The 24,374-nt window shown below is 39.5% G+C and overlaps 2 protein-coding genes across 4 annotated transcripts in view; both read left to right on the plus strand.

Annotated features, from left to right (window-relative positions):
- The window catches only part of SEC24D (SEC24 homolog D, COPII coat complex component), a 40,116-nt gene extending 16,188 nt beyond the window's left edge, over positions 1–23,928 (plus strand). For all 3 annotated transcript variants that reach the window (XM_053461425.1, XM_053461427.1, XM_053461426.1), the window contains exons 9-23: positions 1,070–1,208; positions 5,064–5,179; positions 9,059–9,183; positions 15,712–15,903; positions 16,131–16,224; positions 17,181–17,297; positions 18,619–18,789; positions 19,482–19,578; positions 19,824–19,969; positions 20,455–20,593; positions 20,962–21,080; positions 21,491–21,670; positions 22,077–22,268; positions 22,864–22,953; positions 23,240–23,928. In XM_053461425.1, coding sequence (XP_053317400.1) covers positions 1,070–1,208; positions 5,064–5,179; positions 9,059–9,183; positions 15,712–15,903; positions 16,131–16,224; positions 17,181–17,297; positions 18,619–18,789; positions 19,482–19,578; positions 19,824–19,969; positions 20,455–20,593; positions 20,962–21,080; positions 21,491–21,670; positions 22,077–22,268; positions 22,864–22,953; positions 23,240–23,380 — 2,058 coding nt within the window. In that variant the 3' untranslated portion in view covers positions 23,381–23,928. The remainder of the gene's footprint in view (positions 1–1,069; positions 1,209–5,063; positions 5,180–9,058; positions 9,184–15,711; positions 15,904–16,130; positions 16,225–17,180; positions 17,298–18,618; positions 18,790–19,481; positions 19,579–19,823; positions 19,970–20,454; positions 20,594–20,961; positions 21,081–21,490; positions 21,671–22,076; positions 22,269–22,863; positions 22,954–23,239) is intronic.
- RBMX2 (RNA binding motif protein X-linked 2) lies at positions 11,748–12,721 on the plus strand. Its single transcript, XM_053461434.1, has one exon. The coding sequence runs from the start codon at positions 11,823–11,825 to the stop codon at positions 12,633–12,635; it is 813 nt and encodes a 270-aa protein (XP_053317409.1). The 5' UTR covers positions 11,748–11,822; the 3' UTR covers positions 12,636–12,721.
- Positions 23,929–24,374: the final 446 nt, after the last annotated feature.

The following is a 24,374-nucleotide window of genomic DNA, read 5'->3' on the forward strand; positions in this document are numbered from 1 at the left end:
TGTGAATAGTGTACCCATGTAAACTATATATTGTTTCTTTTGATACCATAGTTAGATGATTAGCTGAAAATTTAGGATGAGAAATTTAGTAAAAACTAGCGAAAATTAGAAAAAAAACCTAATTTTTTTTTATATATTTTCCCTCACAAAATCCTCACAAAATTAGGTAAAGTGATGGAAAATCCCCTCCAAGTTTCAATTCTGGTGTCCTAATTTATATATATTTTCCATACTTTTCCCAGCACAGGGAACATACTATAAGGTACTATACTATAAGGTGTACATTATTTGTAGAATTTTTATGCTTATGGCTTAATAGGTTTGGGGGTTGTGAACGGGGGCAGGAGGGTTATACTGGGTAGATGTTGTGTAAGGGCAATGGGATTCAACATTTTTTTCTTTTTTTAATTATTATCTTTATTATTTTTAATATTTTTTTCTTAATCTTTTCTTATCTTTTTTTTCTATTTTTGGAATTGGATGAGAATAATGTGTTACTTTACATCCTGCCAATTGATGTCTATTGGCTAAAACATTTAGTGTTCCATGGTTTTATATATGTCAGTATACCCCAAGACTCCAATAGAAGCTTTGCACGTAAATAATAACTAGCTTCCCTCGGGACCTTTAAACTGCTTTGCCAGCCTTAACCAAACCACTTTAATGGACAAGAGACAATGTCCTAGATAGTTTGCCAGATAATCTCTAGATAATCCTAAATAATGTCTGAAAATAACAGGAATCTGTTCAGAAATGTTACTTTTCAGATGTATATGACAATACAAGGCATTTTTTGAAGGATGTGCAGTTTTCTTGTATCCTTCCAGTGGATGTTGTTAAAGAATGCTAGTGCAATTTACAGCAAGAAATGATCCATGGAAATGAAAATTAGCATAACATTGTTCTGAAAAAAAAAACCACGCAATTGTGAATAACAAATAAATTTCATTCTGGAGAAGCGGCATTTGACATGTATATTCATTTCTAAATTTGTTCTTAAATATTCTAGAATAAACTAAAGTATCGTGTGGTTGACTTCATGACATCCAAGTTTTGATTCGTTTTCTAGACACCGCTTTACCTTGTGAACCATGGAGAGACCGGCCCGATCCGATGTAACCGCTGTAAAGCTTATATGTGCCCATTCATGCAGTTCATTGAAGGTGGAAGACGATACCAGTGTGGATTCTGCAACTGTGTCAATGATGGTATGTCTTCTTTGAAATGATCAGAGTTGGATTTTGAGTATGAACTATAGTTCACCTCGTAGGGTTACCAAATCATAAACTGTAAGCATTGTTGGTTTGTCATGATAAACATATATGTAGTTTTTGGTGATTTTTATATTATCAAAATTGAAGTAGGCGTGCAATGGAAAGAAAAGCATACAGTACGTTTTATGGGGTTTTGTGTTAGTTTAGAAGATGCTGTTTAAGCAATGTCTGCTGCCAGTAAAATGTATTACACAGCACAAAAGTTTAACTTTTTATCATACGCTGTTAAAGCATTATATAGTTCATACCTCTAATCTAATAAGGAATTAGGGAACTAGATGAATTGAAATATATTATGCAATTTCACTTTAAAAGGATATTTAAACACTCATCAGTAGTTGTAGCTTTAAAAAAAAACATTGAATTAAAATTGAGTATACTGAAAATAGTTTGTATGAAATATGTTAGGTTTTGCAATCTTAATGTCAGTAAGAAGCAGAAAATAATGTTATTTTTTTCTACTTGGGCCTCAACGTACTTTAAAATACTTTGTAGGCGAGCACTAAACCCTTTAAGAAGTGCCACTTGATTTGCTTGGACAGAAGGCAATAAAACAGATGAAAGAAAGTAGAATAGGTTTACATAAAAAGTAAATGTATAAACACAAAAAAATGTTGCCTTTTAAATAGTTGGGTAAGTCCCCCACAGGCAGACATGCGAGACATCTTTAATCTCCTGACAATTCTGTGAGTGATACGAAAGGATCTTTTTAAAATGGGCATTTTTAAAATCTGTTTTTAAAATATTTTATTGGGAACTTTTATATTTTATGTATAAATAAGGATCGCAAAAAATAATAATTCAGGAAATATAATGATTACTTTCTTTTTCATCTCTCCAGCTGTAAGGGATTATATGATTTAAGGCACTTTTATTCTCTTCATGCTAGGATAACATATAAATAAATTATATTTAAATAAACGTATGTGGACACTTGACCATGAGACTATATGAGCTTCTTGAACATCCCATTCCAAAACCATGCCCCCCCCCCCCTTTGAGGCTATGACAGCCTCCACACATCATTCTGCCAAAAGGGCATTTGCGAGGTCAGGTACTGATGTTAGATGAGAAGGCCTTTCGCATAATTTAAAATAATCCAAAGGTGTTCAGTGGGGTTAAGGTCAGGGCTGTGTGCAGGACACTCAACTTCTTCCACACCAAAGTCATCATGCAATTTTTTATGGACCTTCCTTTGTGCTCAGGGCACAGTCATGCTGGAACAGAAAAGAGCCTTCCCCAAACTGGTGCCACAAAGTTGGAAGTGTATAATTGTCTAAAATGTCTTAATATGCTGTAGCTTTAACTTTACCTTCACTGGAACTAAAGGGCCCAACCCAAACCCTGAAAAACAGCTCTAGACCATAGTAGGTACTGTGCATTCTAGTAGGTAGTGTTCTCCTGACATTCACCAAACCAGATTTGTCCACTAGACTTACAGATAGTGAAGCGTGATTCATCATTCCAGAGAGCGTGTTCCCACTGCTCCAGAGTCCTGTACTCTTTACGCTTGACATTGTGCATATTGATCTTCCACTTATATGCAGCTGCTTGACCATGGAAACACTTTTCATGAACCTCCTAATGACACTGCTTATGCTTCTGATGACCAGTACCTTAGTAACTTACGTGGTTTTAGGTATTCAATCTCTAATGTGTATTGTGCGTAATTGTACATTGTAGCCATCTTATGCACCCATAGCCTATTGCCTTGCAGGAAATGAGTTCTGTTGCGTCTTCTGCCCAGCAGTGCTCATTTCCAGTAAAAAGATTCTGTTAAGTGTATATTATTGTTTTGATCCTTTTTAAGTTCATGAGACCTTGGTACAAGAAGTTTATTGAATAACTTAGGCAGTTGAGAAGAGGCTTCACATCCATGTAGGCCACAGTAGCCAGCTAGGGGGTTGTAAAATGTATTCACTAAGCAGAGAGTCTACAGTTAGGATTTCACCTTCCTGACTATATTAAGCTATATGAAAGGTCAACCTCAGCGAGATTCTCCTTCAAACAGAGCTTGGGTGGTGGGGAGGTTAGTTGGAAGTCTGGTACTAACCATGTGTAATGCAAGGCCAGCTCAGCCCTTCTTACCGAAGAAGCTCAATGGGGTTAGCGCATAGAGATGTCCAGGAACTGAAATATTCCGTTCTCTTGCAAACTGTTTTCTTTAAAGTTTAGTGAATACACCTGTAGGAATACGACCAACAGCTAGAAGGCTATACCTGTACAAACATGTGTGAATGTATGTTCCATTTAGTATATCACAAGTATTGTTTTATTTAGCAATAAACTTGATATGCATATGGAAAGTTACCTTGCTATTTAACATATAACAATCATTGACTGACCCCTTCTTAAAAACATTTGCTGATAAAATCGTTATTTTAACAAGCAACATTTGCCTATGGATTTCATGGCTTCATCGTGTATAAATCTTCCTGTGACAAGCTCATTTTCACATAAGATACCATGCCATATTTGTCCAAGAATTACTCTGTGACTCACAAGCAAGCGTTCTGTGATTCTGGATGCATCCCAAGTTTTCTTTTTGTCGGAACAAGTCCTGCTAGATGTTCGAATTAACTTGGATCTCATCATCTGAACTCTTGTAGTACAGTCCTTTCCCTAAAACAGTCATCTTTTCAACTTTGAAACATGAGCCTTGAGACACCAATGTAGAGAATTTCCTTTTTTTTCTTGGCAAGAAACAAGAGGCCTTTTTAAATTAAAGATAAGTAAATAGTCCTTCAGTGCTTATTTTCATAAGCACACACGGTATTTCTGGCAGAACCAATAGCAAAATAAATTGAATTAAACATGGCCACAAACCAACAGTAAAAATGGGTTGGTTAACACTATATGTCCCCTTATTTGACAACAACTGATATATATTTACAATTATTTATTATACAGCCAAAAGTAAAATTGATGTAATTGTGATTACGACTTCTATATTATTTTATTCCTAATCCATTTTAAAAAGGCTGTGAAAGACAATAGGTTTTTAGTGCCTAGTAGGTCATTCCAAATCTATGGGTTTATTCGCTAAACAGTACATTACATGAAAGATGTCAGAAGCAGAAGCTTGCCAGGCTAGGCCCTTCATAGAAAGAAATTATACCACCCCTTTGGTGAAATGTCAGGGTGAACTTTCACGATAAAGTGTTCCTCTTTTAAATCTTAGAGAGTATAAGTGATCCTTACACAACTTTATATCTAGACCAACTTTATATCTAGACCAAGTTACACAAACCCATGTCAACCCACCCAAAACTCCATATTGCAGGTGACAGCACAAGACCTGTATGAGTTGTGTTTGTTTGTTTGCTTTCTCGTCGGCAAAGTCGGCAGCAAATCAGGTGTGGGCAAGTTCCTTGAGCGTTAAGAAAAACCCTGCAAATGAGAGCAGATGCGTTTGATTCCGCAGTTCTGCTAGATTTCCCTTAGTGTGTTCCTGTTCATAATTGTCAATTTTGTTTGTCCAAAAAGGACTGCATTTTAACTGAGCTAAAGTCATCTTGGGGCTCTGTGAAAAGGCCTGAGCACATCTTTTTGTACTCTCTTTTTGTTGCTGGTTTCATTCTTTAGCTGTCCAAACACAGCTTACTATTGACAGTATGTAAATTAGTGTTGATTCTGTTTCTGGATTGTACCTGACTTGAAATTGTAACTTTAAAAGTTTAGTGCCGAAGCGAAACGTTATCGCTTTCCCTAAAACAGTGAAATATGAAACAATGGCATTTTATCTGTGTTTATTCAAATAAATTATCTTCCTGTTTATGTTTTGTTTAGTTCCTCCGTTCTACTTTCAACATCTGGACCACATTGGCAGGAGAGTCGACTACTATGAAAGGCCGGAACTATCTCTTGGATCTTATGAATACGTTGCTTCATTGGATTATTGCAGAGTAAGTAAATTGTTTATATGAACGCTGGTTGGTTTTTTAGCCAGGTGACCTAGACTGTCTGCTAGCTTAAAGGGGAACAATGTTAAAGGGGAACCATTGGCCTTAGTGGTTTAGCGATTGCGTAATACTTGGTACCTGAATGAAAGCAGGTTATTCTTGTGCTAAAACCCTGAAATATTGCTTATTTGCTGACCAAACTCGTTAAGAAGGTACAAATGTTTCTAGAAACAAAATTGATGTATGGAGATAAAGCGTGAGCTTCGCAGATGTTCGTGATTTTGTTTTGAGCCCTAGGTGGGTTCTTCTGTGTCTTACGTAAAATACACATGTGGTTTCAAAAATGCAGCTGTTAAGGACCAGGGTTGTTAATAACTTTATATCTTCTTTTTTGACATTGCAACTTAACATACATAAAAGCATGAAATGACGTTAGGTATCCAATTCTTTTTTTTCTGTTTCATTGCATTTGTTTTTAATAAAATAAGAGTCACTGTAGTTTGCTTACCTGTCCAAACGAGGATCACATGTGCTTTATCAGTGATCGAAAACCAAAAGCGCATACAGGCCTTTTTTTCTTTATGTTTTTAATCTCCGTTTCATCCACACGAGAAGTACATCTGTTTTATCTTTATTTTCAGCCCAGGGGGAATAAGAGAGTAGATGTACTGATCCTTATAAAATTGTTACAGGGCTATAATGGTAAGAATCATCAGTTGCCTATTTAGTTCCCGCCACTTGTCACAGCACGCACGTAATGCCTGTAGAAGTTTTCTGTGTCCTTGGTAAAGTAACACACCGCTTATGAAATGCTTCCCTTGAACTCTCTAGTTTGTTATGAAATGAACAATCATTTCAAAAAGAGTTTGCTGGAAAACGTAATTTCAGGCATTTCTTCCTCTTTAAAATAGATAACATTATTTCCCCTGACATTTTAACATGTATAAGAAGGTGATGTGTCCAAACAAGGAGTGGAAGTTTATTCACATCTGATGATTGTTGCTGCAATTGACTGGGGTTTAGGCACTAAAGATGAGGTTGGCATAAGAGTTTACTTGAGAGTTGCAGTTTTGTCTCATTGGGCTTTACATGACGAAGGGTCTGTGCCAATGAGAGTTTACCACATGGATAGCTTGCATGAACCAGTACCATGCATTTTAAAATCAGGGAGGTTTCTTGAAAATACCCTCAATGATTGAACTGTGCATGATGCAGGGCCAGCTAAACCCTTCTTGCCAGGTCAACAATGCTTAGCCAGTCCAGTGAGATGAAACTTCTCCCACTGGCAACTCTATGTAGTGAATGAAGCCCAATTATCAGACATGTAACAGTGATACCCATTCATTTCATGGATGTTCTGCACAACGTATAACAGGGCGAGGTGCGGATTTGACCGGCGTGGTCTGTTAGTGAGTAGCCATTCCTAATGCTGACGGTTCTAGAGCTCTGCACAGCATCGTCTGCCCTCCCAACAAAGGTGGGCCTGACGGTTTGTTAAAAAAAAGAACTTTCACGATTATGTCACAGAATGCAGCTTTTCACGCACAAACGTTTCATTATTACGGCTCTTTACATGCAAACATTTGGTTCAAGCCAGTACCAGCATTAAATGTCCTGCGAACCACTGTTTGGGAACAGGAATTATTCTCGAGTTACTTAGAATCTATAGTAGACGGAAAGGAAATAAACTTTCCAAATTGTACTGAAATGCTAACGTAAGAATTGTTACAATTCAAAGCTTCCATTGACTTTATTGTCATAACCGGAAACTGCTAATACGTTATTGTATTCCCCCCGACAATTTGTCTGCTTTCTTGACAACTTCTGTAATTGGAACATATTAGTGTGTTCAGGGACGCATTTATTTCATAGGTTTTAGTTTGCCTCCATATCCCCAGCTGCTGAGACTGGAGAAGTGTAATGGATTGAAATCCACAACAAGTATACTGTTCTGTGGACACCGCTCTGGGGTTTATAAGGTTTCTATAAACTCAACCGTTATATGGATGGATTATGGCTGCGGCAACGGCTCAAATGCAAACACTTTTAACGGGACAAAGAAATAAGAGTTCTTTATACCATTAAAACATGAAATAATCGTGATGGTTCAGTCCTGTGCTGTGGCTAAAACATTGTTCGCCAACGAGAAGAGCCCTATATAGCTGAACATGTATAACACATGTATATATTTTATACATATATATATATATATATATATATATATATATATATATATACTGTATTTGCTCGATTATAAGACAAGGTTTTTTTCAGAGTAAATGCTCTGAAAAATACTCCTCGTCTTCTAATCTTAGGTCTGATTAGGAGACTAAGATCCAGATCCCCCGCACCGCTGCAGGGGACCTGGATCCTCCTGCCCCCCCCCCATCATACACACACTTACCGGTGCTTCCTGCTGTGTTGCCGGGGCAGCGGGTTGACGTCTACGCGATCCGCGTAGACAACGTCCGCTGCAGCCGGAAGGAGGTGTGGCTAGCAGCGGGGGTTGTCTGCGTCCGTCGCGTAGACCTTCCCTGACTGTCAGAGATCAGAGCTCCCCGCACCGGTGCGGGGAACTCTGATCTCTGACAGCCGGGGAAAGTATATGCGACGGACGCATACAAACCCCCGCTGCCAACTCCTTCCGGCTGCAGCGGAAGGCGACGTCAACCCGCTGCCCCGGCTGGAAGCACCGGTAAGAGAGGGCTGAGAGGGGGGGGAGAGAGGGGAGAGAGAGAGAGGGGAGAGAGAGAGAGGGGAGAGAGAGTGTGTGTGTGTGTGTAATGGGGGTATAGGGTGGGTGTGTGTGTGTTAGTTAAATGGGGGTATAGGGTGTGTGTGTGTGTGTGTTAGTTAAATGGGGGTATAGGGCATTTCTGGAGTGGCGTTAAGGGGGCATTTAATAGAGCACTCTCCCTCCTGAAATGCCTTATACCTCCCTATATGGCACTCTGCCCCATAATATGCCTTTTAACCCCCTAAATGCCAGAGTGGCATATAGGGGTATAAGGCATTTCTGGAGGCAGAGTGTTCTATACAATGCCTTTTAACTCCCTTAATGCCACTCTGCCTCCTGAAATGCCTTATACCTCCCTATATGCCACTCTGCCCCATAATATGCATTTTAACCCCCTAAATGCCAGAATGGGATATAGGGGTATAAGGCATTTCTGGAGGCAGAGTGGCACATAGGGGGTCAAAAGGCATACCATGGGGCACAGTGGCATATAGAGGGTTAAAAGGCATATCATGGGCCACAGTGCCATATTGGAGTGGCAAGCCTGGGGGCACATGTGCGTAACTGGGGGACAGGTTGGAAAATACAAGAAATAAAAACAAAAAAAATATTTTTCTCAATCATAGCTTTTATTAAAAAAAATAGTTTACATGAATTAACATTTGCTGGTAAAACTTTTTTCCTTTGGGGTCGTCTTATATTCAGGCTTTTTCTTTTTTTCCTAAGTTAATATTCAGATTTTGGGGGGTCGTCTTATAATCAGGGTCGTCTTATAATCGAGCAAATACGGTATATAAATGTAGCTACCCCTTTTAAGTCTATTTATTATTATTATTCATCTTTAGAATGCAGAATAAGGATACGTATTTGTTTATAGGTTTGTTCCCCTATTATTGTTCCAACATAAATACAAACTTTAAGTTCTCTAGCAGATCATCCCCAGAACAAAAATATTTCATTACCGATGGTATGTAACGTGTATTCATAAAGAGCACACAATCAACGTGGCCTTTTGCTACCTAGTGGGTTCGATTTTGGATTACTCTGTGCGATATACTGTCCTGTTTTCAACATTTCTACCACACATTTGAGGTTTTCTACCAAAACAACATTTGAGAGTTCATGAACAATTTATTTCCCCACAGAAAAATAAACCGCCAATTGCACCTGCCTACATCTTCATGATCGACGTCTCCTATAATAACGTGAAGAATGGGGTTGTCAGACTGATTTGTGAAGAGCTCAAGACTCTGCTGGATAGACTTCCAAGGTAATTCTCACCGTGATAAAAACTGTGGAAATATATAACATCGGCATGTATTATTCCCTTAGCTATTTGAGACGTTTATTTCTCTATTCATACCAATTAACACAATTTGCATTGCAATGAGGATTCTGGTGAAAATACCATATACAAGCACTATATCTATTATTCTATATATGCCCATTTTTAAACCGGAGTGTGCTTATTGCATAGAATAAGTAATTATATGGAAGGTCTCATCTGGACATCTTTAGCGTATTTGTTTTCTGGAATGTAGGACTTTTTGTACAATCAAAGGTCAGATTGTGCTATTGATTTTCACATACGCACTTATGCAATCTTTTCGTAGGGGTTTATTCACTTAATTATGAGCTGACAAATGAGATTACATTTTTAACGCCACACTTCGCTGTGCAGTATGAAGCTTTTTTTGGTAAAAAGGGATGCATCACTAAGTCCATGAGATTTCTTGAATGTCTTTTAACCAATATAATCATGCATTGTGTATCAGCCAGTCTTGGATGGCAGACAAACTAGGATAGCCCTTACTAATGCGTAGTGAAATCAGGGAGTAAAAATGTTAATTCTTTCCTCAACCTACCTGAGTTGTAGTGTGTAAACCTCATAGTATTCTGTTTCATAAAAGATCAGTTTAGATAGTGGAATAAGGGTCAATGTAACAAAAAGAAAACAGAAAGTGATAAAAAGAAAAAGTGATTCATCAGACTAGGCCACCTTCTTCCATTGCTCTGTGGTCCGGTTCTTACACTCACGTGCCCATTGTAAGCGCTTTCGGCAGTGGACAGGGGGTTATGTATGGGCACCCTGACTGCTCTGCCGATACGCAGCCCCAAGTGGATGTTACTTTGACACATACCACCTACCTAAGCATTGTTGCAGACCATGTACATCGTTTCATGGAGACTGTATTCCCTGATGGCATTGGCCTCTTTCAGCAGGATAATGTGCCCTGCCACAAAGCAAAAATGGTTTGAGCAACACAAGTTCACGGTGTTGACTTGCCCTCCAAATTCCCCAGATCTCAATCCAATCGAGCATCTGTGGGTTTGCGCTGGACAAACAAGTCCGACCCATGGAGGCCCCAGCTCGCAACCTTATGGACAGCACACCTTTAGGGGTCTAGTGGAGTCAATGCCTTGATGGGTCAAGGCTGTTTTGGTGGCAAAAGGGGGACCTACACAATATTAGGCAGGTGGTCATAATGTTATGGCTGATCGGTCTATATGTACCCCGTGTTAGCTAAACCACTAGCCAATGTATGTGTGTATGTATGTATGTATTTTTGTGTGTGTGTGTTTGTGTGTGTTGCCTATATCAAACTTGTATTTTCAAACAACTTATAGTGTAAAGTGTTTTTAAAATGTGACACGTTTTGATTAACCCATTAATGTTTGTTTGCATGTAGTATCTCTGCAATGCTGCTTAGTTTAATCCATAACATAAGAAATATTATTATGCATGCCATCGCCGTGTGTTTAAAAACACGAAACACTTACAACTTTATAACATAGACTCCCCCGCTTGCTAGTGCTACTGACAACAGATTTGCTTCCAGTCCATCAGTAACGGCTCACGGATGCTCATGTGCCGTATTTGCTAGTTAAATTGGGCATTCTAAACCAAGGAACTGAAAATCTATAAATTTCAATGGCAAACTTGGTTTGTAAACGGAAACGCAGATAGCTTGGTAAAGTTCCATTTTTGGCCAATCTTTTAAAGACGCAAACCATAATCAGACATTGGTCTCGTCCTATATTCTGGATAGCTTTATGTGTAACCCATGCAAATTTAAATGTCCTTAATGTGTCAGCATCTACCACCTCTGTTGGGAGGCCGTTACACTTATCTCCCACCCTTCCAGTATAGCAAAGCTTTTTTGTGTTACATCTAAAGTCAAGGTGTTTCTTTCCAAGCATCCGGGTATCCTGGAAAGCAATGCCATACTCACATACTGTGACCAAATTGCAATTGTTATTTAGGCTAAAGCTGGATATCTTGAATCTGAAGTTTCTGAACAGATCCCATAGATTTAACTGAGTCAGGAATACAATGTTTTAATTGTACGGCTGCGTATTCGTTCTTTTTTTTTATCCGCACCAAGTGCACACCTCGTCACTTTAGAGGGATGTAATCAGTAGGTTTTGTAAAAAGCGGTAATTATTTCCAGCTTAATATGGCGTAATTATATGTCTACAAAACTAGGAGCTTAGTTCTTAAAGCGCCACGACCTCACTGCCAGAAACTGCGCTGATGCTTGTTCTCTTCAGCCCGGCATTTAAAGGGTGTGCTTAGCGGCGCAATATACTTTTTAACAGGCGGGCGATACTGTATTCACATACATTGTCGCTGAGACTTGTTTACAATGATTAGAAATATTCGCCGCGCCCGCCAAATTACCGAGCAGCGACAACGCAGCGTACAATATTATAGCCGACAGGACGGAACGGAACAGGCACTTCCGGACACGTAGCTGACATACGTCATTTCGTCATGTGGTATCTTGCAGCCAACTGCAGCGTGCCTTTTTTTAATATCACATCCTGCCACACAACCCGGAAGTACTCTGCTATCGCACGGTCCGGACGGAGGCGCGTGTGGATGCGCATGCACGGCAAAGGAGTGCAATGAATCCGTTAACAAAAATCAAGTTGATCAACGAGCTGAATGCCCGCGAAGCGAGTCTGGGAGTGAAAGAGTCCGTGTCTTGGCACAAAGACTATAAGGACAGCGCCTGGATCTTTATCGGCGGACTGCCGTATGAGTTGACCGAAGGGGACATTATCTGTGTTTTCTCGCAGTATGGAGAGGTGGTGAATATTAACCTCGTCCGGGATAAGGCCTCGGGACGCTCTCGTGGCTTCTGCTTTATCTGTTACGAGGATCAGAGGAGTACTGTGCTGGCGGTGGATAACTTCAACGGCATCAAGGTAAAGGGCCGTACGATACGAGTGGATCATGTGGCCAACTACCGGCCCCCCAAAGACTCTGACGATATTGACGACGTGACTAAACTTCTCAGGGAGGAGGGCTGTGGGGTACGGACACCCCCACGTCCACCCCCATCTCCACCCCCATCCTCTGAGGAGGAAGAGGAGCCAAGGGCTAAGAAAAGAAAGAAGAAGAAGAAGAGAAAAGATGACAAGGATAAAAAGAGCAGCAAGCACAAGGAGAAGAGCGAGCCAGGGGAGACTGCTGTCCATGTCAAGCAAGAACGTATAGATCCATCGTATGATAAATACAATACTAAGGAGTCCGACTGCAGAGCGACAAAAGACAGACCCCAGGAGCTGAGAGAAGACAGAGACTCTAGGGGTCTTAGTAGGCACTCTTCCTACGACCGGCACAGAGACAGTCATAGAGAGAGAGACCGGCACGCAGACGGTCACAGAGAGAGAGACCGGTACAAAGAGTCTCGCCCAGAATACAAGAGGAGATAGGCCTTCCAGAGACTGTGTACAGTGTTTAGAGAATCTTGCTGAAATCTGTTTTTTGTTTCTTTTTATTAAATACGTCCAATCTGAAACTGGAATTGTCTGGTTTATCGGCTGCTCTATAACTATGAACTGACCATTAGCCATCTATAGAGTGCCTCTTCAGCCAGTGGTTGCCATGAAAAGGCAAACTGCTGTTATCTCTACCCATTTCACTTGTTTGGCTAAATGTATTGTGTGCCTAAACCAGATATGCAGCATCTTTCTAACTACCCCCAGGGATTCGTGGCATTCTACCCCTCAGTAACACCATATAACGTAACTGCCCCATATAGTAGCCGGTTTCTAATGAATCACCTGATTTAGTAGTTGTGGTACAGATAAAAATGCAATGGCTTTTTAAGTTGACTTTTTTTGTTTTTAAATACCGTTTTCTTTGTTTTAAAAAAGGTTTTTACATTTCAGTATATTTTTAACGTATTAAAAGTGCTGAGCGGTTTTCCTCTAATATGGGTGATTAAAAAGAGATTTGTAATCGCTATCATCTACCAACGTTCTGTCTGATTATCTTCAGAGGTATTCTTTGATAAGTGTGCTTTTTACAAGTTTTAGATTATAATGTGTCAATTTCTCTTGGGAATTAAAGTATCCGTTCCAATTTGTGTTCTGTTGGGTTCCTCCGCGGTGACTGCATCTCACTTGTAATGTTCTAGTGAATGACCTTAGTTTTCCCTCATAGCAACATTTATAAAGCTTATATATTACATCACATGAGATGGAAGATCACGAGTAACCAGAACTAACATAAGGTGGACTGTACTATAGCTCAGTACATGAAGTAAATCTAAAATGAGCTGTTTGTGTATTAGAAACACACTTTCATACCATGGCTGGCTGACTGACTATCGCCCTGCTTGCTTTCCATCACCATTAGGTTATCTCTCCCGTACAGCTAGTTTTTGATTGGTCCAGTCAGTCTTTGTATGGTAGGTGAGCAGACGGGAGAGAATTAGAGGACGAGGAAGCGATTAGAATATAACCCTACTTCCTTGAGAAAATGAACCTTTTAAAAGTAGCAATTACGCTGATTTAAAATCAAAGGGCTTCATTTATTAAAAGAAGAGTTGCGCTTAACTCTATTACAAAGGGCTAACGTTGGCAAGTTTCTCCAGTAAGGAAGGCTGAGCTGGCCCTGCTTAATTATAATGAAACGTGCATGGAGACTTTGGAGAAATCTCACTGATAAAAGTATAAGTATCTTTTCTGATGATTAGCTTTGAGATGGTGATATGGAAAAAAACACAAACACCGACTTAAAAGTGTGCTGTCAGAGTTCAAAATAAACTTGGCGCTGCCTGAAGCATCTGCATTTGCTACTGAAAGGGATCAGCTCAAAAATGTGACCAGTCCAAATACCTGTCCTCGTTACCTGCTGCTGCTTGTAGAAGTCAATTCTTCTCTGCCTGGTCTGTGTGGGATAACATAGCAGGGGCCGAGGACACTAGCACAATCCGCGTGTATTCCACTTAACCTCATAACTGCAATATTGTATATGTCAAAGGACGCAGCTTAGGATAACTGGTGTGTGTATGTCGGTTCGCATATAGACAGTTAACCTTGGTGTGTGCATTACTTACTTACTGAGCTCTCGGTGCAAAGCATAAGATACGACCTAAGTCCATAGACCCTGTCCAGGTGCAGCTGTTAGCAACAGGGTCTACGTTAGAGAATACAAATATTCCTGTTTCAGAAAAAAATCTTGTGGCATTCTAGACTGCTCCCTGACTTTGAAAGGAACGTAATTTATAAGCATTGAAGAGTTCTTTACATATGTTCCCCTCCTCAACTGGGTACGTGAACCTTCCATGCAGTGCGTGATTCGGACAGAAGATCATACACAAAGCACCACAGCTGTTACCTCTCTATTCCTACTGTCTGAAGGATGGATGTCTTCTCCTCTATCTGCTGTCCATACACATTCCATTTTGCTTTTCATTTTTTTTTTACATCAAATTAACTATTACCAAACAGGTCTGCTTCAGTTCTAGTTTACATTTGCTTTTTGAAAACAGACGGGCTCATAATTTCTCTTAGGTGGCGCTCATTTATCATCACCATTTCTCAATAGTCTTTATCTCATTAATTTAAAGGCACAGTCATAACAATTTTTCCTTTTACTAAATATTGAAGTCCCTTCCTTGTGAATTTGCCCCTCCTATTCACATGCCCCTGGCACCCTTTTTAGGGCCACTAGCTGACAGCCCTGAAAGGGCCACTAGCTGGGTTCCTTGCTGAGCCCAGTTGGGAGTAGGTAATGCATTGGGAATGCCCAGATGTACTTTCCCAGTCCATGGGTGCACACAGACATCATAAGCAGCTGCTACATGCGTTTGCTACTATGATTACCTAGAGGTCGAGGCAGTGAAGCAAACGTATGTCGTACTTGGTGGCATGGTCACCACTGGATAAATCTGTCTGCTATAATGAAACATGCGCATCCCTGCAAAACGACAGAGGGAGCGCGGGTCTGTAGATAGAGGCACCGGTAGCAGAAATCAGCATAGATAAGTATAAAACTAAATAATATCACTTTTAGGGACTAGCCAACTTTATTACTTATCCCTAGAAAATTTCACCAAAACCTACTTCGCCATATAGGGTATTATCAGGGTATTGTCTGGAAGATCTGTACAAAAGGGTGAAGGGTTTGCCTTCCTTTGTATCAACAAGTGCTGGGGCTAAAGGCCATGGTGTAAAATTTTAGGGAAGCAAATCAACTCTGCATGAACACCTACCTCCGAGCTGCCCTCTGACCTTGCGAGTTCACTGAACAAACACTGTAAGCAAACCAGCAGCAAAAACTATCAGACTTGGGTGTCAGAAGGGACCGAAATTTGCTTACCCATCATATGTTACCCCCAGGTTAATATGGTATTACAGCTTCTTGTGTATTTATCTTTTTATATATTCACGTTTTATTCCAACATTCATTGGTTTCACTCTGGGTAGAGCTCTTTGTTCTATGTGTGCCAGTGATAAGGAACATATTGGTGAGTAAAACATATTTCCCTTTTTTCCACAGTGAGGACAACGCGGAATCATCTGCTATTCGCGTCGGATTTGTCACTTACAACAAAGTTCTGCACTTCTACAATGTGAACAGTAATCTGGCACAGCCGCAGATGATGGTGGTTACAGACATGGCTGAAGTTTTCCTCCCTTTGCTCGATGGCTTTCTTGTCAACTTTAAGGAATCAAGATCTGTGATCCACAAGTAAGAAGTCATGATGTGTTTTAAGACTGGTGGATACACCAAGCTGTTTGCACTGACATTCAATGCTTTGTGCTCGATACTTAATAATAATATTAATTTATTTCCTCACAATAATGTATATAAATAATGTGAGTTGGACTGCTTGTACTTTCCAAACCATGGTGTCTTAAGTGTCCTCCTTCTACTGGTCCAATCCAATGTACTAATCCAGTTCCCATCTTCTACAGCTTATTGGGTCAGATTCCAGAAATGTTTGCAGACACAAATGAAAGTGAAACTGTCTTTGCTCCTGTTATCCAGGCTGGCATTGAGGCATTAAAGGTTAGTGCACAGTATCCATGATACATTCTATTAATTGGATTGCTGTATAAGTGTACACTCAGACTAAAGCCATAGCAAAGGCACAACAGTTTGAGATCTGTGACTCTTTTGCTGCTTCTGTTATTTGGCTTGACTTTACCTGTCTTTTAGAGGGAGACTTTAGCCATATAATTGGTGATGCTGCAGAATCCCCCAAATGCATTTGCCCCCTTCCTCATCCCCATGGTTAAATGCCCTGCAGGACATGCACTCGGCCAAGTGAATCTCCCTGCACATGATGTACTCAACTCCGGTCAGCTCCTGCTCTGGCTCTGCTGAACATTGCATGAAGGGATCTGTTTAGAACTTAGTGCACATCTGTAAAGTCTTCCCATTACCTTCAATGAGGGCACTTTCTTGCCACTGATTGACAGCTTAAGCAGCCAATCAGTTACAGGAATCCTCCAATTGGTGCTTTACTACCAATGATTGACAGCTTAAGCAGCCAGTCAGTATCAGAAATGTCAGATTATAGAGGAAGATAAGTAGTATATAACATAACAACTTAACTGGAGGGCTCTGCTCAAACACGCTTACAGTCTAGAGTTAGAATTAAATATTTAATCTCACTAATTATGAGTGAACAATTCAATTAATATTACTCCTAATTTACTCGGAATTTAGTGAATATAACCCACTGTTGATTTCTGTAATATCAAACCCAATTGATTACATACTGGACTGTTTGATATGTATGTAGAAAAAATACAGACAGGAGGGGGATCAGAAGTGAAATAGGATGAAACACATTAAAATAGCGAAGGCACAATAACAGCAACAGACATACAATTAAGAGGTGATTTTGTTAAAGGGGAAGCAGCGATGTAAATAATGGTTAAGATGGAGTGCTACACACAGTATCTAGAATGGTCCATGGGGGTTATACGCAAGCTTTTTGACACAACTCTCTGTAACAGGCAGCGGACTGCGCAGGAAAGCTGTTCATCTTCCATTCATCGCTGCCAACTGCCGAAGCCCCGGGAAAACTGAAGAACAGAGACGACAGAAAATTGATCAACACAGACAAGGAAAAGGTAATTTTCCTGAAGATGACAGATAACGAAGCATTGCAGCCTGCCTATATTTTAATATTCTAGGGGACAGGCCTTGGATGAGCACCGCAAGTTGTAATGTTTTAGCAGCTTCTGTTCCTGCAGCTCAGCAATCCGTTACTGTCGAGGTGTAGCTAATTACATTAAATTACGTGTGCTATTTATGCCACTTAAGCAATTGTTTACCAGCGATGTGAGTCTGCGGCTACCTATCCTGACATGAAGAGGCTGTCATATAACACGTCTAACCATTTCAATATTTACAACTCGCTGCAAACACCTAAACAATGCAATTAACACAAATATCCGCCTGACAGTATGCTCTGTTAGTTCTTCTCTGAATTCATTTGCTTAAGGATGCTAATTATTCTACACACACACACATATACTAATTCACTCTAATACCATGATAATTATGTTTACTTTAGTCATTCAGACTAATAATATGTTCACCTATTTTGCACTCAGAATTAATAGTTTGGTTTGACAAGCTAATTATTCCATCTATGTTGGTGTTAAATGACACTAATGCTAATTACTCTGTTCTCTTATACCGTGGATCAATGCTATCTTATGCACTTCTAAATATTCTTCTTACTGGTTTATTAATTTCTTCTGTCTCACTTCATTATTTATGTGTGTATGAGAAACTGCCAAAGTACAGCTTTGTTTTCTATTTCATTTAATATGTTATCAGTTCTCTCTTGCTTCTGGTTCTCCTACTGACCAGATATTTAGCCGTAGCAGCCCCACTTGGCCGATTAATGATAAATCCACAGCCATCTCTTTGATTACATTTTTTCTGCACGTGGCTACTGTATCGAGCTGCTGGCCGCCTAGTAAAGGATGGGATCTGCTATTCAAGAAGCAATTAGTGACAGCATATTTCCCATTTTTTGTCTAGAGACATCTAATGTTTACGTGCTTCTTACACCTATTAACATTTTCTCCAATAATGCAGAGAAGCACTTAATAGGTGAGGATCGGCAACATGTAAACATTAGATGTGCCCAGGAAAAAAAATGACAATATGGAGACCCTGGGGGTAATTACGGGCCACTGGTGTTTCAATTTGAATATTTTTCCAGTTATGTTCCTGAATTTTTGTTCCCCATATGAATGGAGAATTGTAAACAAAGAACATTTTTAGAAGGGTATAAAGAATGTATACTTTGAGAGAAACTGGATTTCTACATGACAAACAAACACATGGGGGAACTTCATGAATTAACAGAATGCAAGACTCACTGTATTAACTTTATTTTACGCCACAATTTTGAAGATGTTTTTCTTTGTTCCACAGACACTTTTCATGCCTCAGAACAATGTTTATGAGCACCTGGCCAAAGACTGTGTGGCTGCTGGGTGCTGCGTCGATCTATTTCTTTTCCCCAATCAGTATGCCGACGTGGCTTCCATGGGTCTTGTGACCATGCTCACCGGAGGAACGATGTACAAGTACAATCACTTTCAGGTAAACCTGAGCTTTCATTCTCACTGGTGCGGGGTACCATACAACTCGTACACAGCATATTTAGAGATATATTGGATGTCCAGTTATTGAAAGCCCTGCTACGTTGAGTCAAGTGTCCATTGATGTCAACTAGGGTCACCTTTCTAGATCCCCAAAAGCTTTTTCCTTTATTTAACCCTGTTTTCAAGAGATCCCTCGGTGATTAACTGGGCTCCTCCCAAGATGCACCATGTCAACCTTAGTGGATGCTCTAGTGCAGGGGTCCTCAAACTGCGGCCCTCCAGCTGCTGCAGGACTACATCTCCCATACTCCTCAGCCAGCCCCTTAGCTGAAGGAGCATTATGGCAGATGTAGTCCTGCAGCAGCTGGAGGGCTGCAGTTTGAGGACCCCTGCTCTAGTGGGAGGTGATTTCTCCATAGCTTTACAACCTGACCTACTCAGAGCTTTTATCCTAAATGTTAAGTGACCACATACCGGTTTTGCAGTATATAATGACTTTAGAGTAGATGGACTGGGTCCAGTAAAGTATGGTTTCCTGCTTCCAAACGTAAGAGAATTGTTTTGTTCATGCTTAAATTTAAAGCTTCTTTGAAATAGATATCACCGGGAACAAACATTGTGTTTTGAAGCCATCTACCGTGACTGTATATTGCTTTACAGTTAAATCACCTTTCCTTCCCGTATCATTAGGTGCACACTGATGGTCCGCAATTTATAAACGATCTCAGGAAGGACATTGAGAAACAAATTGGATTTGATGCCATCATGAGAGTTCGAACAAGTACCGGTAGGTATTACAAAAAAAAAAACATTTCCAGTGCTTCAAAGTAAAGCCTTTTGATTTCTGTTACTCTTTTTTATTTACCTTCAAATCAAGGATTTCTCAAACTTGCAATAATGGCCAGAGGGACTATTTGGAAGATGTAAACTATTTTCCGAACAACATCCGAAATGGAATATCATGAGGACTGTGTGCATATGCTTAATAGGCTTCCATTCAGAACATTCATTAGTGCCTCTCTCTGTTTACAGGCTTCAGACCAACAGACTTCTTTGGTGGGATCTTTATGAATAATACTACTGATGTTGAAATGGCTGCCGTGGACTGTGACAAAGCTGTGACAGTGGAGTTTAAACACGATGACAAACTTAGTGAGGACACAGGGGCTTTAATCCAGGTAATAAAACAATGGGACTTAGGTTCTGTTAGCTCTGTTACACCTATACTCAAAATTGTGTTACTTTTCGGCGTCTGAATTGTACACAACACTGACATTTCAGTCTTGTGTGTAAAACGACATTTATTTAAGGCGTTTGTTAGACGCTTGCTTAAGAAGGCATTACAATGTTGGGAATGACCAAGTTGTGCTTGGAGATACATCATGAGATACAATGCATAGTAATACTGGCGCTAGTATGAGGAGTCACCTCTTGATCTTGTCAGTGTGGATGTTAGTTACTCACATGTTACCTGGCTTTCTGAAGATAGTCGTATGGGTGTTTTCGCTCTGGGTAGGCTTTAATTGCCTCTTTTGTAAATCTGTATCAGTTCAAGTCCTTACTAATTTGAGCCATGAACAGTTTGGATGCTGAACCAGCATAGCTCATTGAGTCAGTACCTGCTGTTGTTTCCAATACTTACGTTGTGTTTATTTCATTCCAGTGTGCCCTGTTGTACACGACAATAAACGGCCAAAGACGTCTGCTTGTACACAACATTAGTCTGAATTGCAGTTCCCAGATGGCGGATATCTATAAGAGCTGCGAGACAGACGCCCTCATCAATTTCTTTGCTAAATCAGGTAAAATGGAACACTGTCTTAAATAGCTTTTTTGGGCTATTCTGCAAAATCTGGTTTATCGCAAAATCTGGTTTGTTTTTTTACTGCAAATAAGATCACTATGAAAATCACTGCTAAAATGCATTTCTAAGCTATAATAATTATAAATATAAAGGGTATAAATATTAATGTTGTTGGTATCAATGTTGGCTTAAACGGATTCTGTGGGGCTACTGGGAGCTGAAGTCACATATTACACACATTTAGGCTTCTAGTCTTTTACAGCTAAACCCTTGTCTCTATTTTATTGTGTGTGTACTTTAATGTCAGTTTAATGTAAAGCTTTTTTGTTTTGGGGTAAATATTCACTGTATGTCCTTTATTTGTAGCTTACAAAGCAATACTGCATCACCCATTGAAGACAGTGCGGGATGTGCTGGTCAGTCAGACAGCACACATACTGGCGTGTTACCGAAAGAACTGTGCCAGCCCGTCAGCCGTCAGTCAGGTGGGCTGTGGTGTCTTACTGCCTGTATTACTGCCTGTATCCTTTCTCTGCTCCCTCTACCTTCTTTCTTCCCATTCATTACCTATTAATTAGTCTTTGGTATATATTATGTAGAATTTTCCCCTTCTTAGTCCATTTAGTCATCATCTAATATACTGTACCAACTCATTAGCCAGTTGCTCTTTTAAACCCACACTAGATATAGACACATTTATGCTGGAAATATGTGAGAGCGGAAGTTCCCCAGATACAGAGAAGTATACTGATGCTAGGAATATGGCAGTTAATATGGTATCTGTGGATATTTAAACATCTTTCTTTTCTCATTACCAATAAATATGCGATGAGGCTTTCAATTCTTACATAGCACCAGATGTGTAATAAAAGTAAGATCCTGTATATTTTTGCAGCTTATCCTCCCAGATTCAATGAAGGTGCTCCCCGTCTACATGAACTGTTTGTTAAAGAATGACGTGCTGATCGGAAGCCCAGAGGTTCCCACCGACGAGCGAGCATTTCAGAGACAGCTGGTCATGTCAATGGATGTAGCCAGTACTCAGCTCTTCTTCTACCCATTGCTTCTTCCAATTGTAAGTCAATCTATAATATGTATGGATATACTGTGTCTCATCTCATGAGTACAATATATGTAAAACATAATAAACATAATAAATATAAAAACAAATAATAACACTCAAGTGATCACCTTATCATCAATTAAAAGGATCCCTTGACACAGACCCCTGGAATACTCTACAGCGGGTACACTTGTTGTTACAGATACTATAGTGGGGACATCTTGTGGTCAGCCATTTAATCGCTCATAAAATCCAGAGGATAAAGTATAATTTTGCAACAACCGTAGCAGTCATGATGCACTAGTCATGAACAATATTCTAGAATTACTTGATTGTCAATGTTCAAGTAACGCTGTTAATGCTTTAAAAGTGAGAGGTGGCCCTTGACGTTTAACAATTGTTTTTCACTTTCTCGTAGCATACGATGGACACAAAGAGCGATGCTGCCCCGGCAGCAGTGCGCTGCTCAGAGGAACGGCTGTCTGAAGGAGGAATGTTCCTGTTAGCCAACGGAATATGTATGTTCTTGTGGCTGGGGGTCAGCTCTCCTCCTGAATTCATCCAAGGAATCTTCAATGTCCCTTCATTTGCACACATCACACCAGAAGCAGTAAGTTTTTCTTTACAATATTCATCTTTAGAGCCGCTCGCACTCTGTTCCCTACGTGATCCCGCTGGGCACCTCTTTTAATGTTGTGTCTGGGAGCCATGCACCCACCTTAGCTGGCCCGTTTGGCCCTTTACAGTAGTGCAATGATTACGCTTTAAGCTACAGAGCTTAGTGTTGTGGGTTCATAGATTCTTTACTAGACAACTTTGTCACACTTAATGTATAAACCTTTTCAATGAGGAAACTCATCACCCATTAAATTTTGCCTGAACGTTATAATTTGAATACTTTCAATATAGTATGTTTATATGGTTGGTTAATTGTTTAATTACTCAAAGTATAAATTAAGTCAGCTTTTTTAAATTTCAAGGTGTACAGAACAGCACTTTTTTTTATATGCTCTCCCCAATAAACGTAACTTCTTTTACTTCTACTGTATGGTCAAGCACAGCAGTCCAACTGTGTAAATGCATACATTAATTATCATGTATCAGTCTGATCACAATGTATTGATATTTTATGTTTATTTTATGTTTATTTTTTTATTAAAATTTTTGTATCATCTTGTTTTACTAAATATACGCTTTTATCACAGACATTACTTCCTGAAGTGGACAGCCCTCATTCTAAGAAACTGCGCTCAATTATTGAAAACATCCAGAACAAATGTGAACACTCTATGAAGGTAAGTTGTATGCTTTGAGTGTGTGTTGCATGCTCTGAGCGTGCAACACTAAAGGGTTAATACAGTATGCTGCTCATCAGACCTTTTTATAATTCCCTTCAAACACATCGTTACCAGATTACTATGGTTACCATATAGGGTATGCTGTAAACAAGCACATCAAATAAGGCATGTCATAGGAGATACTATATATATATTATATATATATATATATATAGTATGTACAACATTTTTGACTGGATCTAATTTATATTAACCTGCAACATCCCCTATTATTCTTCTTCAGCTCGTCATAGTGAAGCAGAAGGATAAGGCAGAGATGCCGTTCCGCCAGCTCCTCGTAGAAGATAAAAGTCTGTTAGGAGGAGCCTCTTACATGGATTTCCTCTGTTGTGTTCACAAGGAAATACGTCAGCTTCTCAGCTAAAGAAGTGCAGATTCCTTTGAAGATGTCCGTATATATATTTCTATTTCCGAGTTGTTTCTTCAAGTCTACCCACCCTTTTAGTGCCCCAGCCTGCTTGTTTATATCACTGCCTGCCTTTCACATGACGTTCCTTCAGCTGGTTCTTAATTTCTTGCTTTAGAAGACCTCAACATTTTCAGTAGGTAGTCCATTTGTTGCGTACGGAGCAGGAGTAACTAAAATGGACGTGGCCTAATAAAAATTTCAATGTTCTTAAATATTTTCTGTAATTTTACTAAGAAAGTTTGGTTACTTTTTTTTAACTGTTCTTTACCTGGTGCTTTCTTTAATCCACATACCCTGTGAACCATAAATATGCTGCATCCCCATCATACAGAAATATATGAACCGACTATGTCTTAACTATGGCGGGTTGCATCAGCATCCAGAAATGGCTACCGATTTAATGATAATACACGAGGATTGATCATTGGATGAGTTCCCTTGACGGTAGTATTTATGCGTTGGATGTATTTTAGAGACAAAATAAAACATATCCAGGAATTAAATATGTAATTTATAATTTCAACATTTAGCATGATGACTGTAGTTTTATAGAAATTCCAAGTATATTTTTAAGATTGAACAGTGAGCAGTATTCACAGCTTGCTGATTTGACTTTGTTAATGTTTTGCGTGATCAATGGATTTACTCCATAACCTTTTTGCTTCTGCAAGTTTGGGCATCTTGCACCAAGAAGCATTTTATAATTCATAAAAAATACATCAACATTAGTTAGTAATTTAACTATTAAAAAAATCCTTCAGATCACCACACAAGTAGGTTTTCAATTTCTGCATTCATTATGAATTACGATGAATGTCAAACATTGTCTTCTGTGGCAGGATCTGCGGTAGTTAGTAGATTAGAAATGACATTAAGCTTTTTCATTTGTAACCATCTATGGTGGTTGTCCATGAAAGCATGAGTTTAGTGCTATGGTAAGATGAATCAT

This window comes from Spea bombifrons, chromosome 1, assembly GCF_027358695.1.
Source record: "Spea bombifrons isolate aSpeBom1 chromosome 1, aSpeBom1.2.pri, whole genome shotgun sequence".
In the NCBI taxonomy this organism is placed as follows: Eukaryota; Metazoa; Chordata; class Amphibia; order Anura; family Pelobatidae; genus Spea; species Spea bombifrons.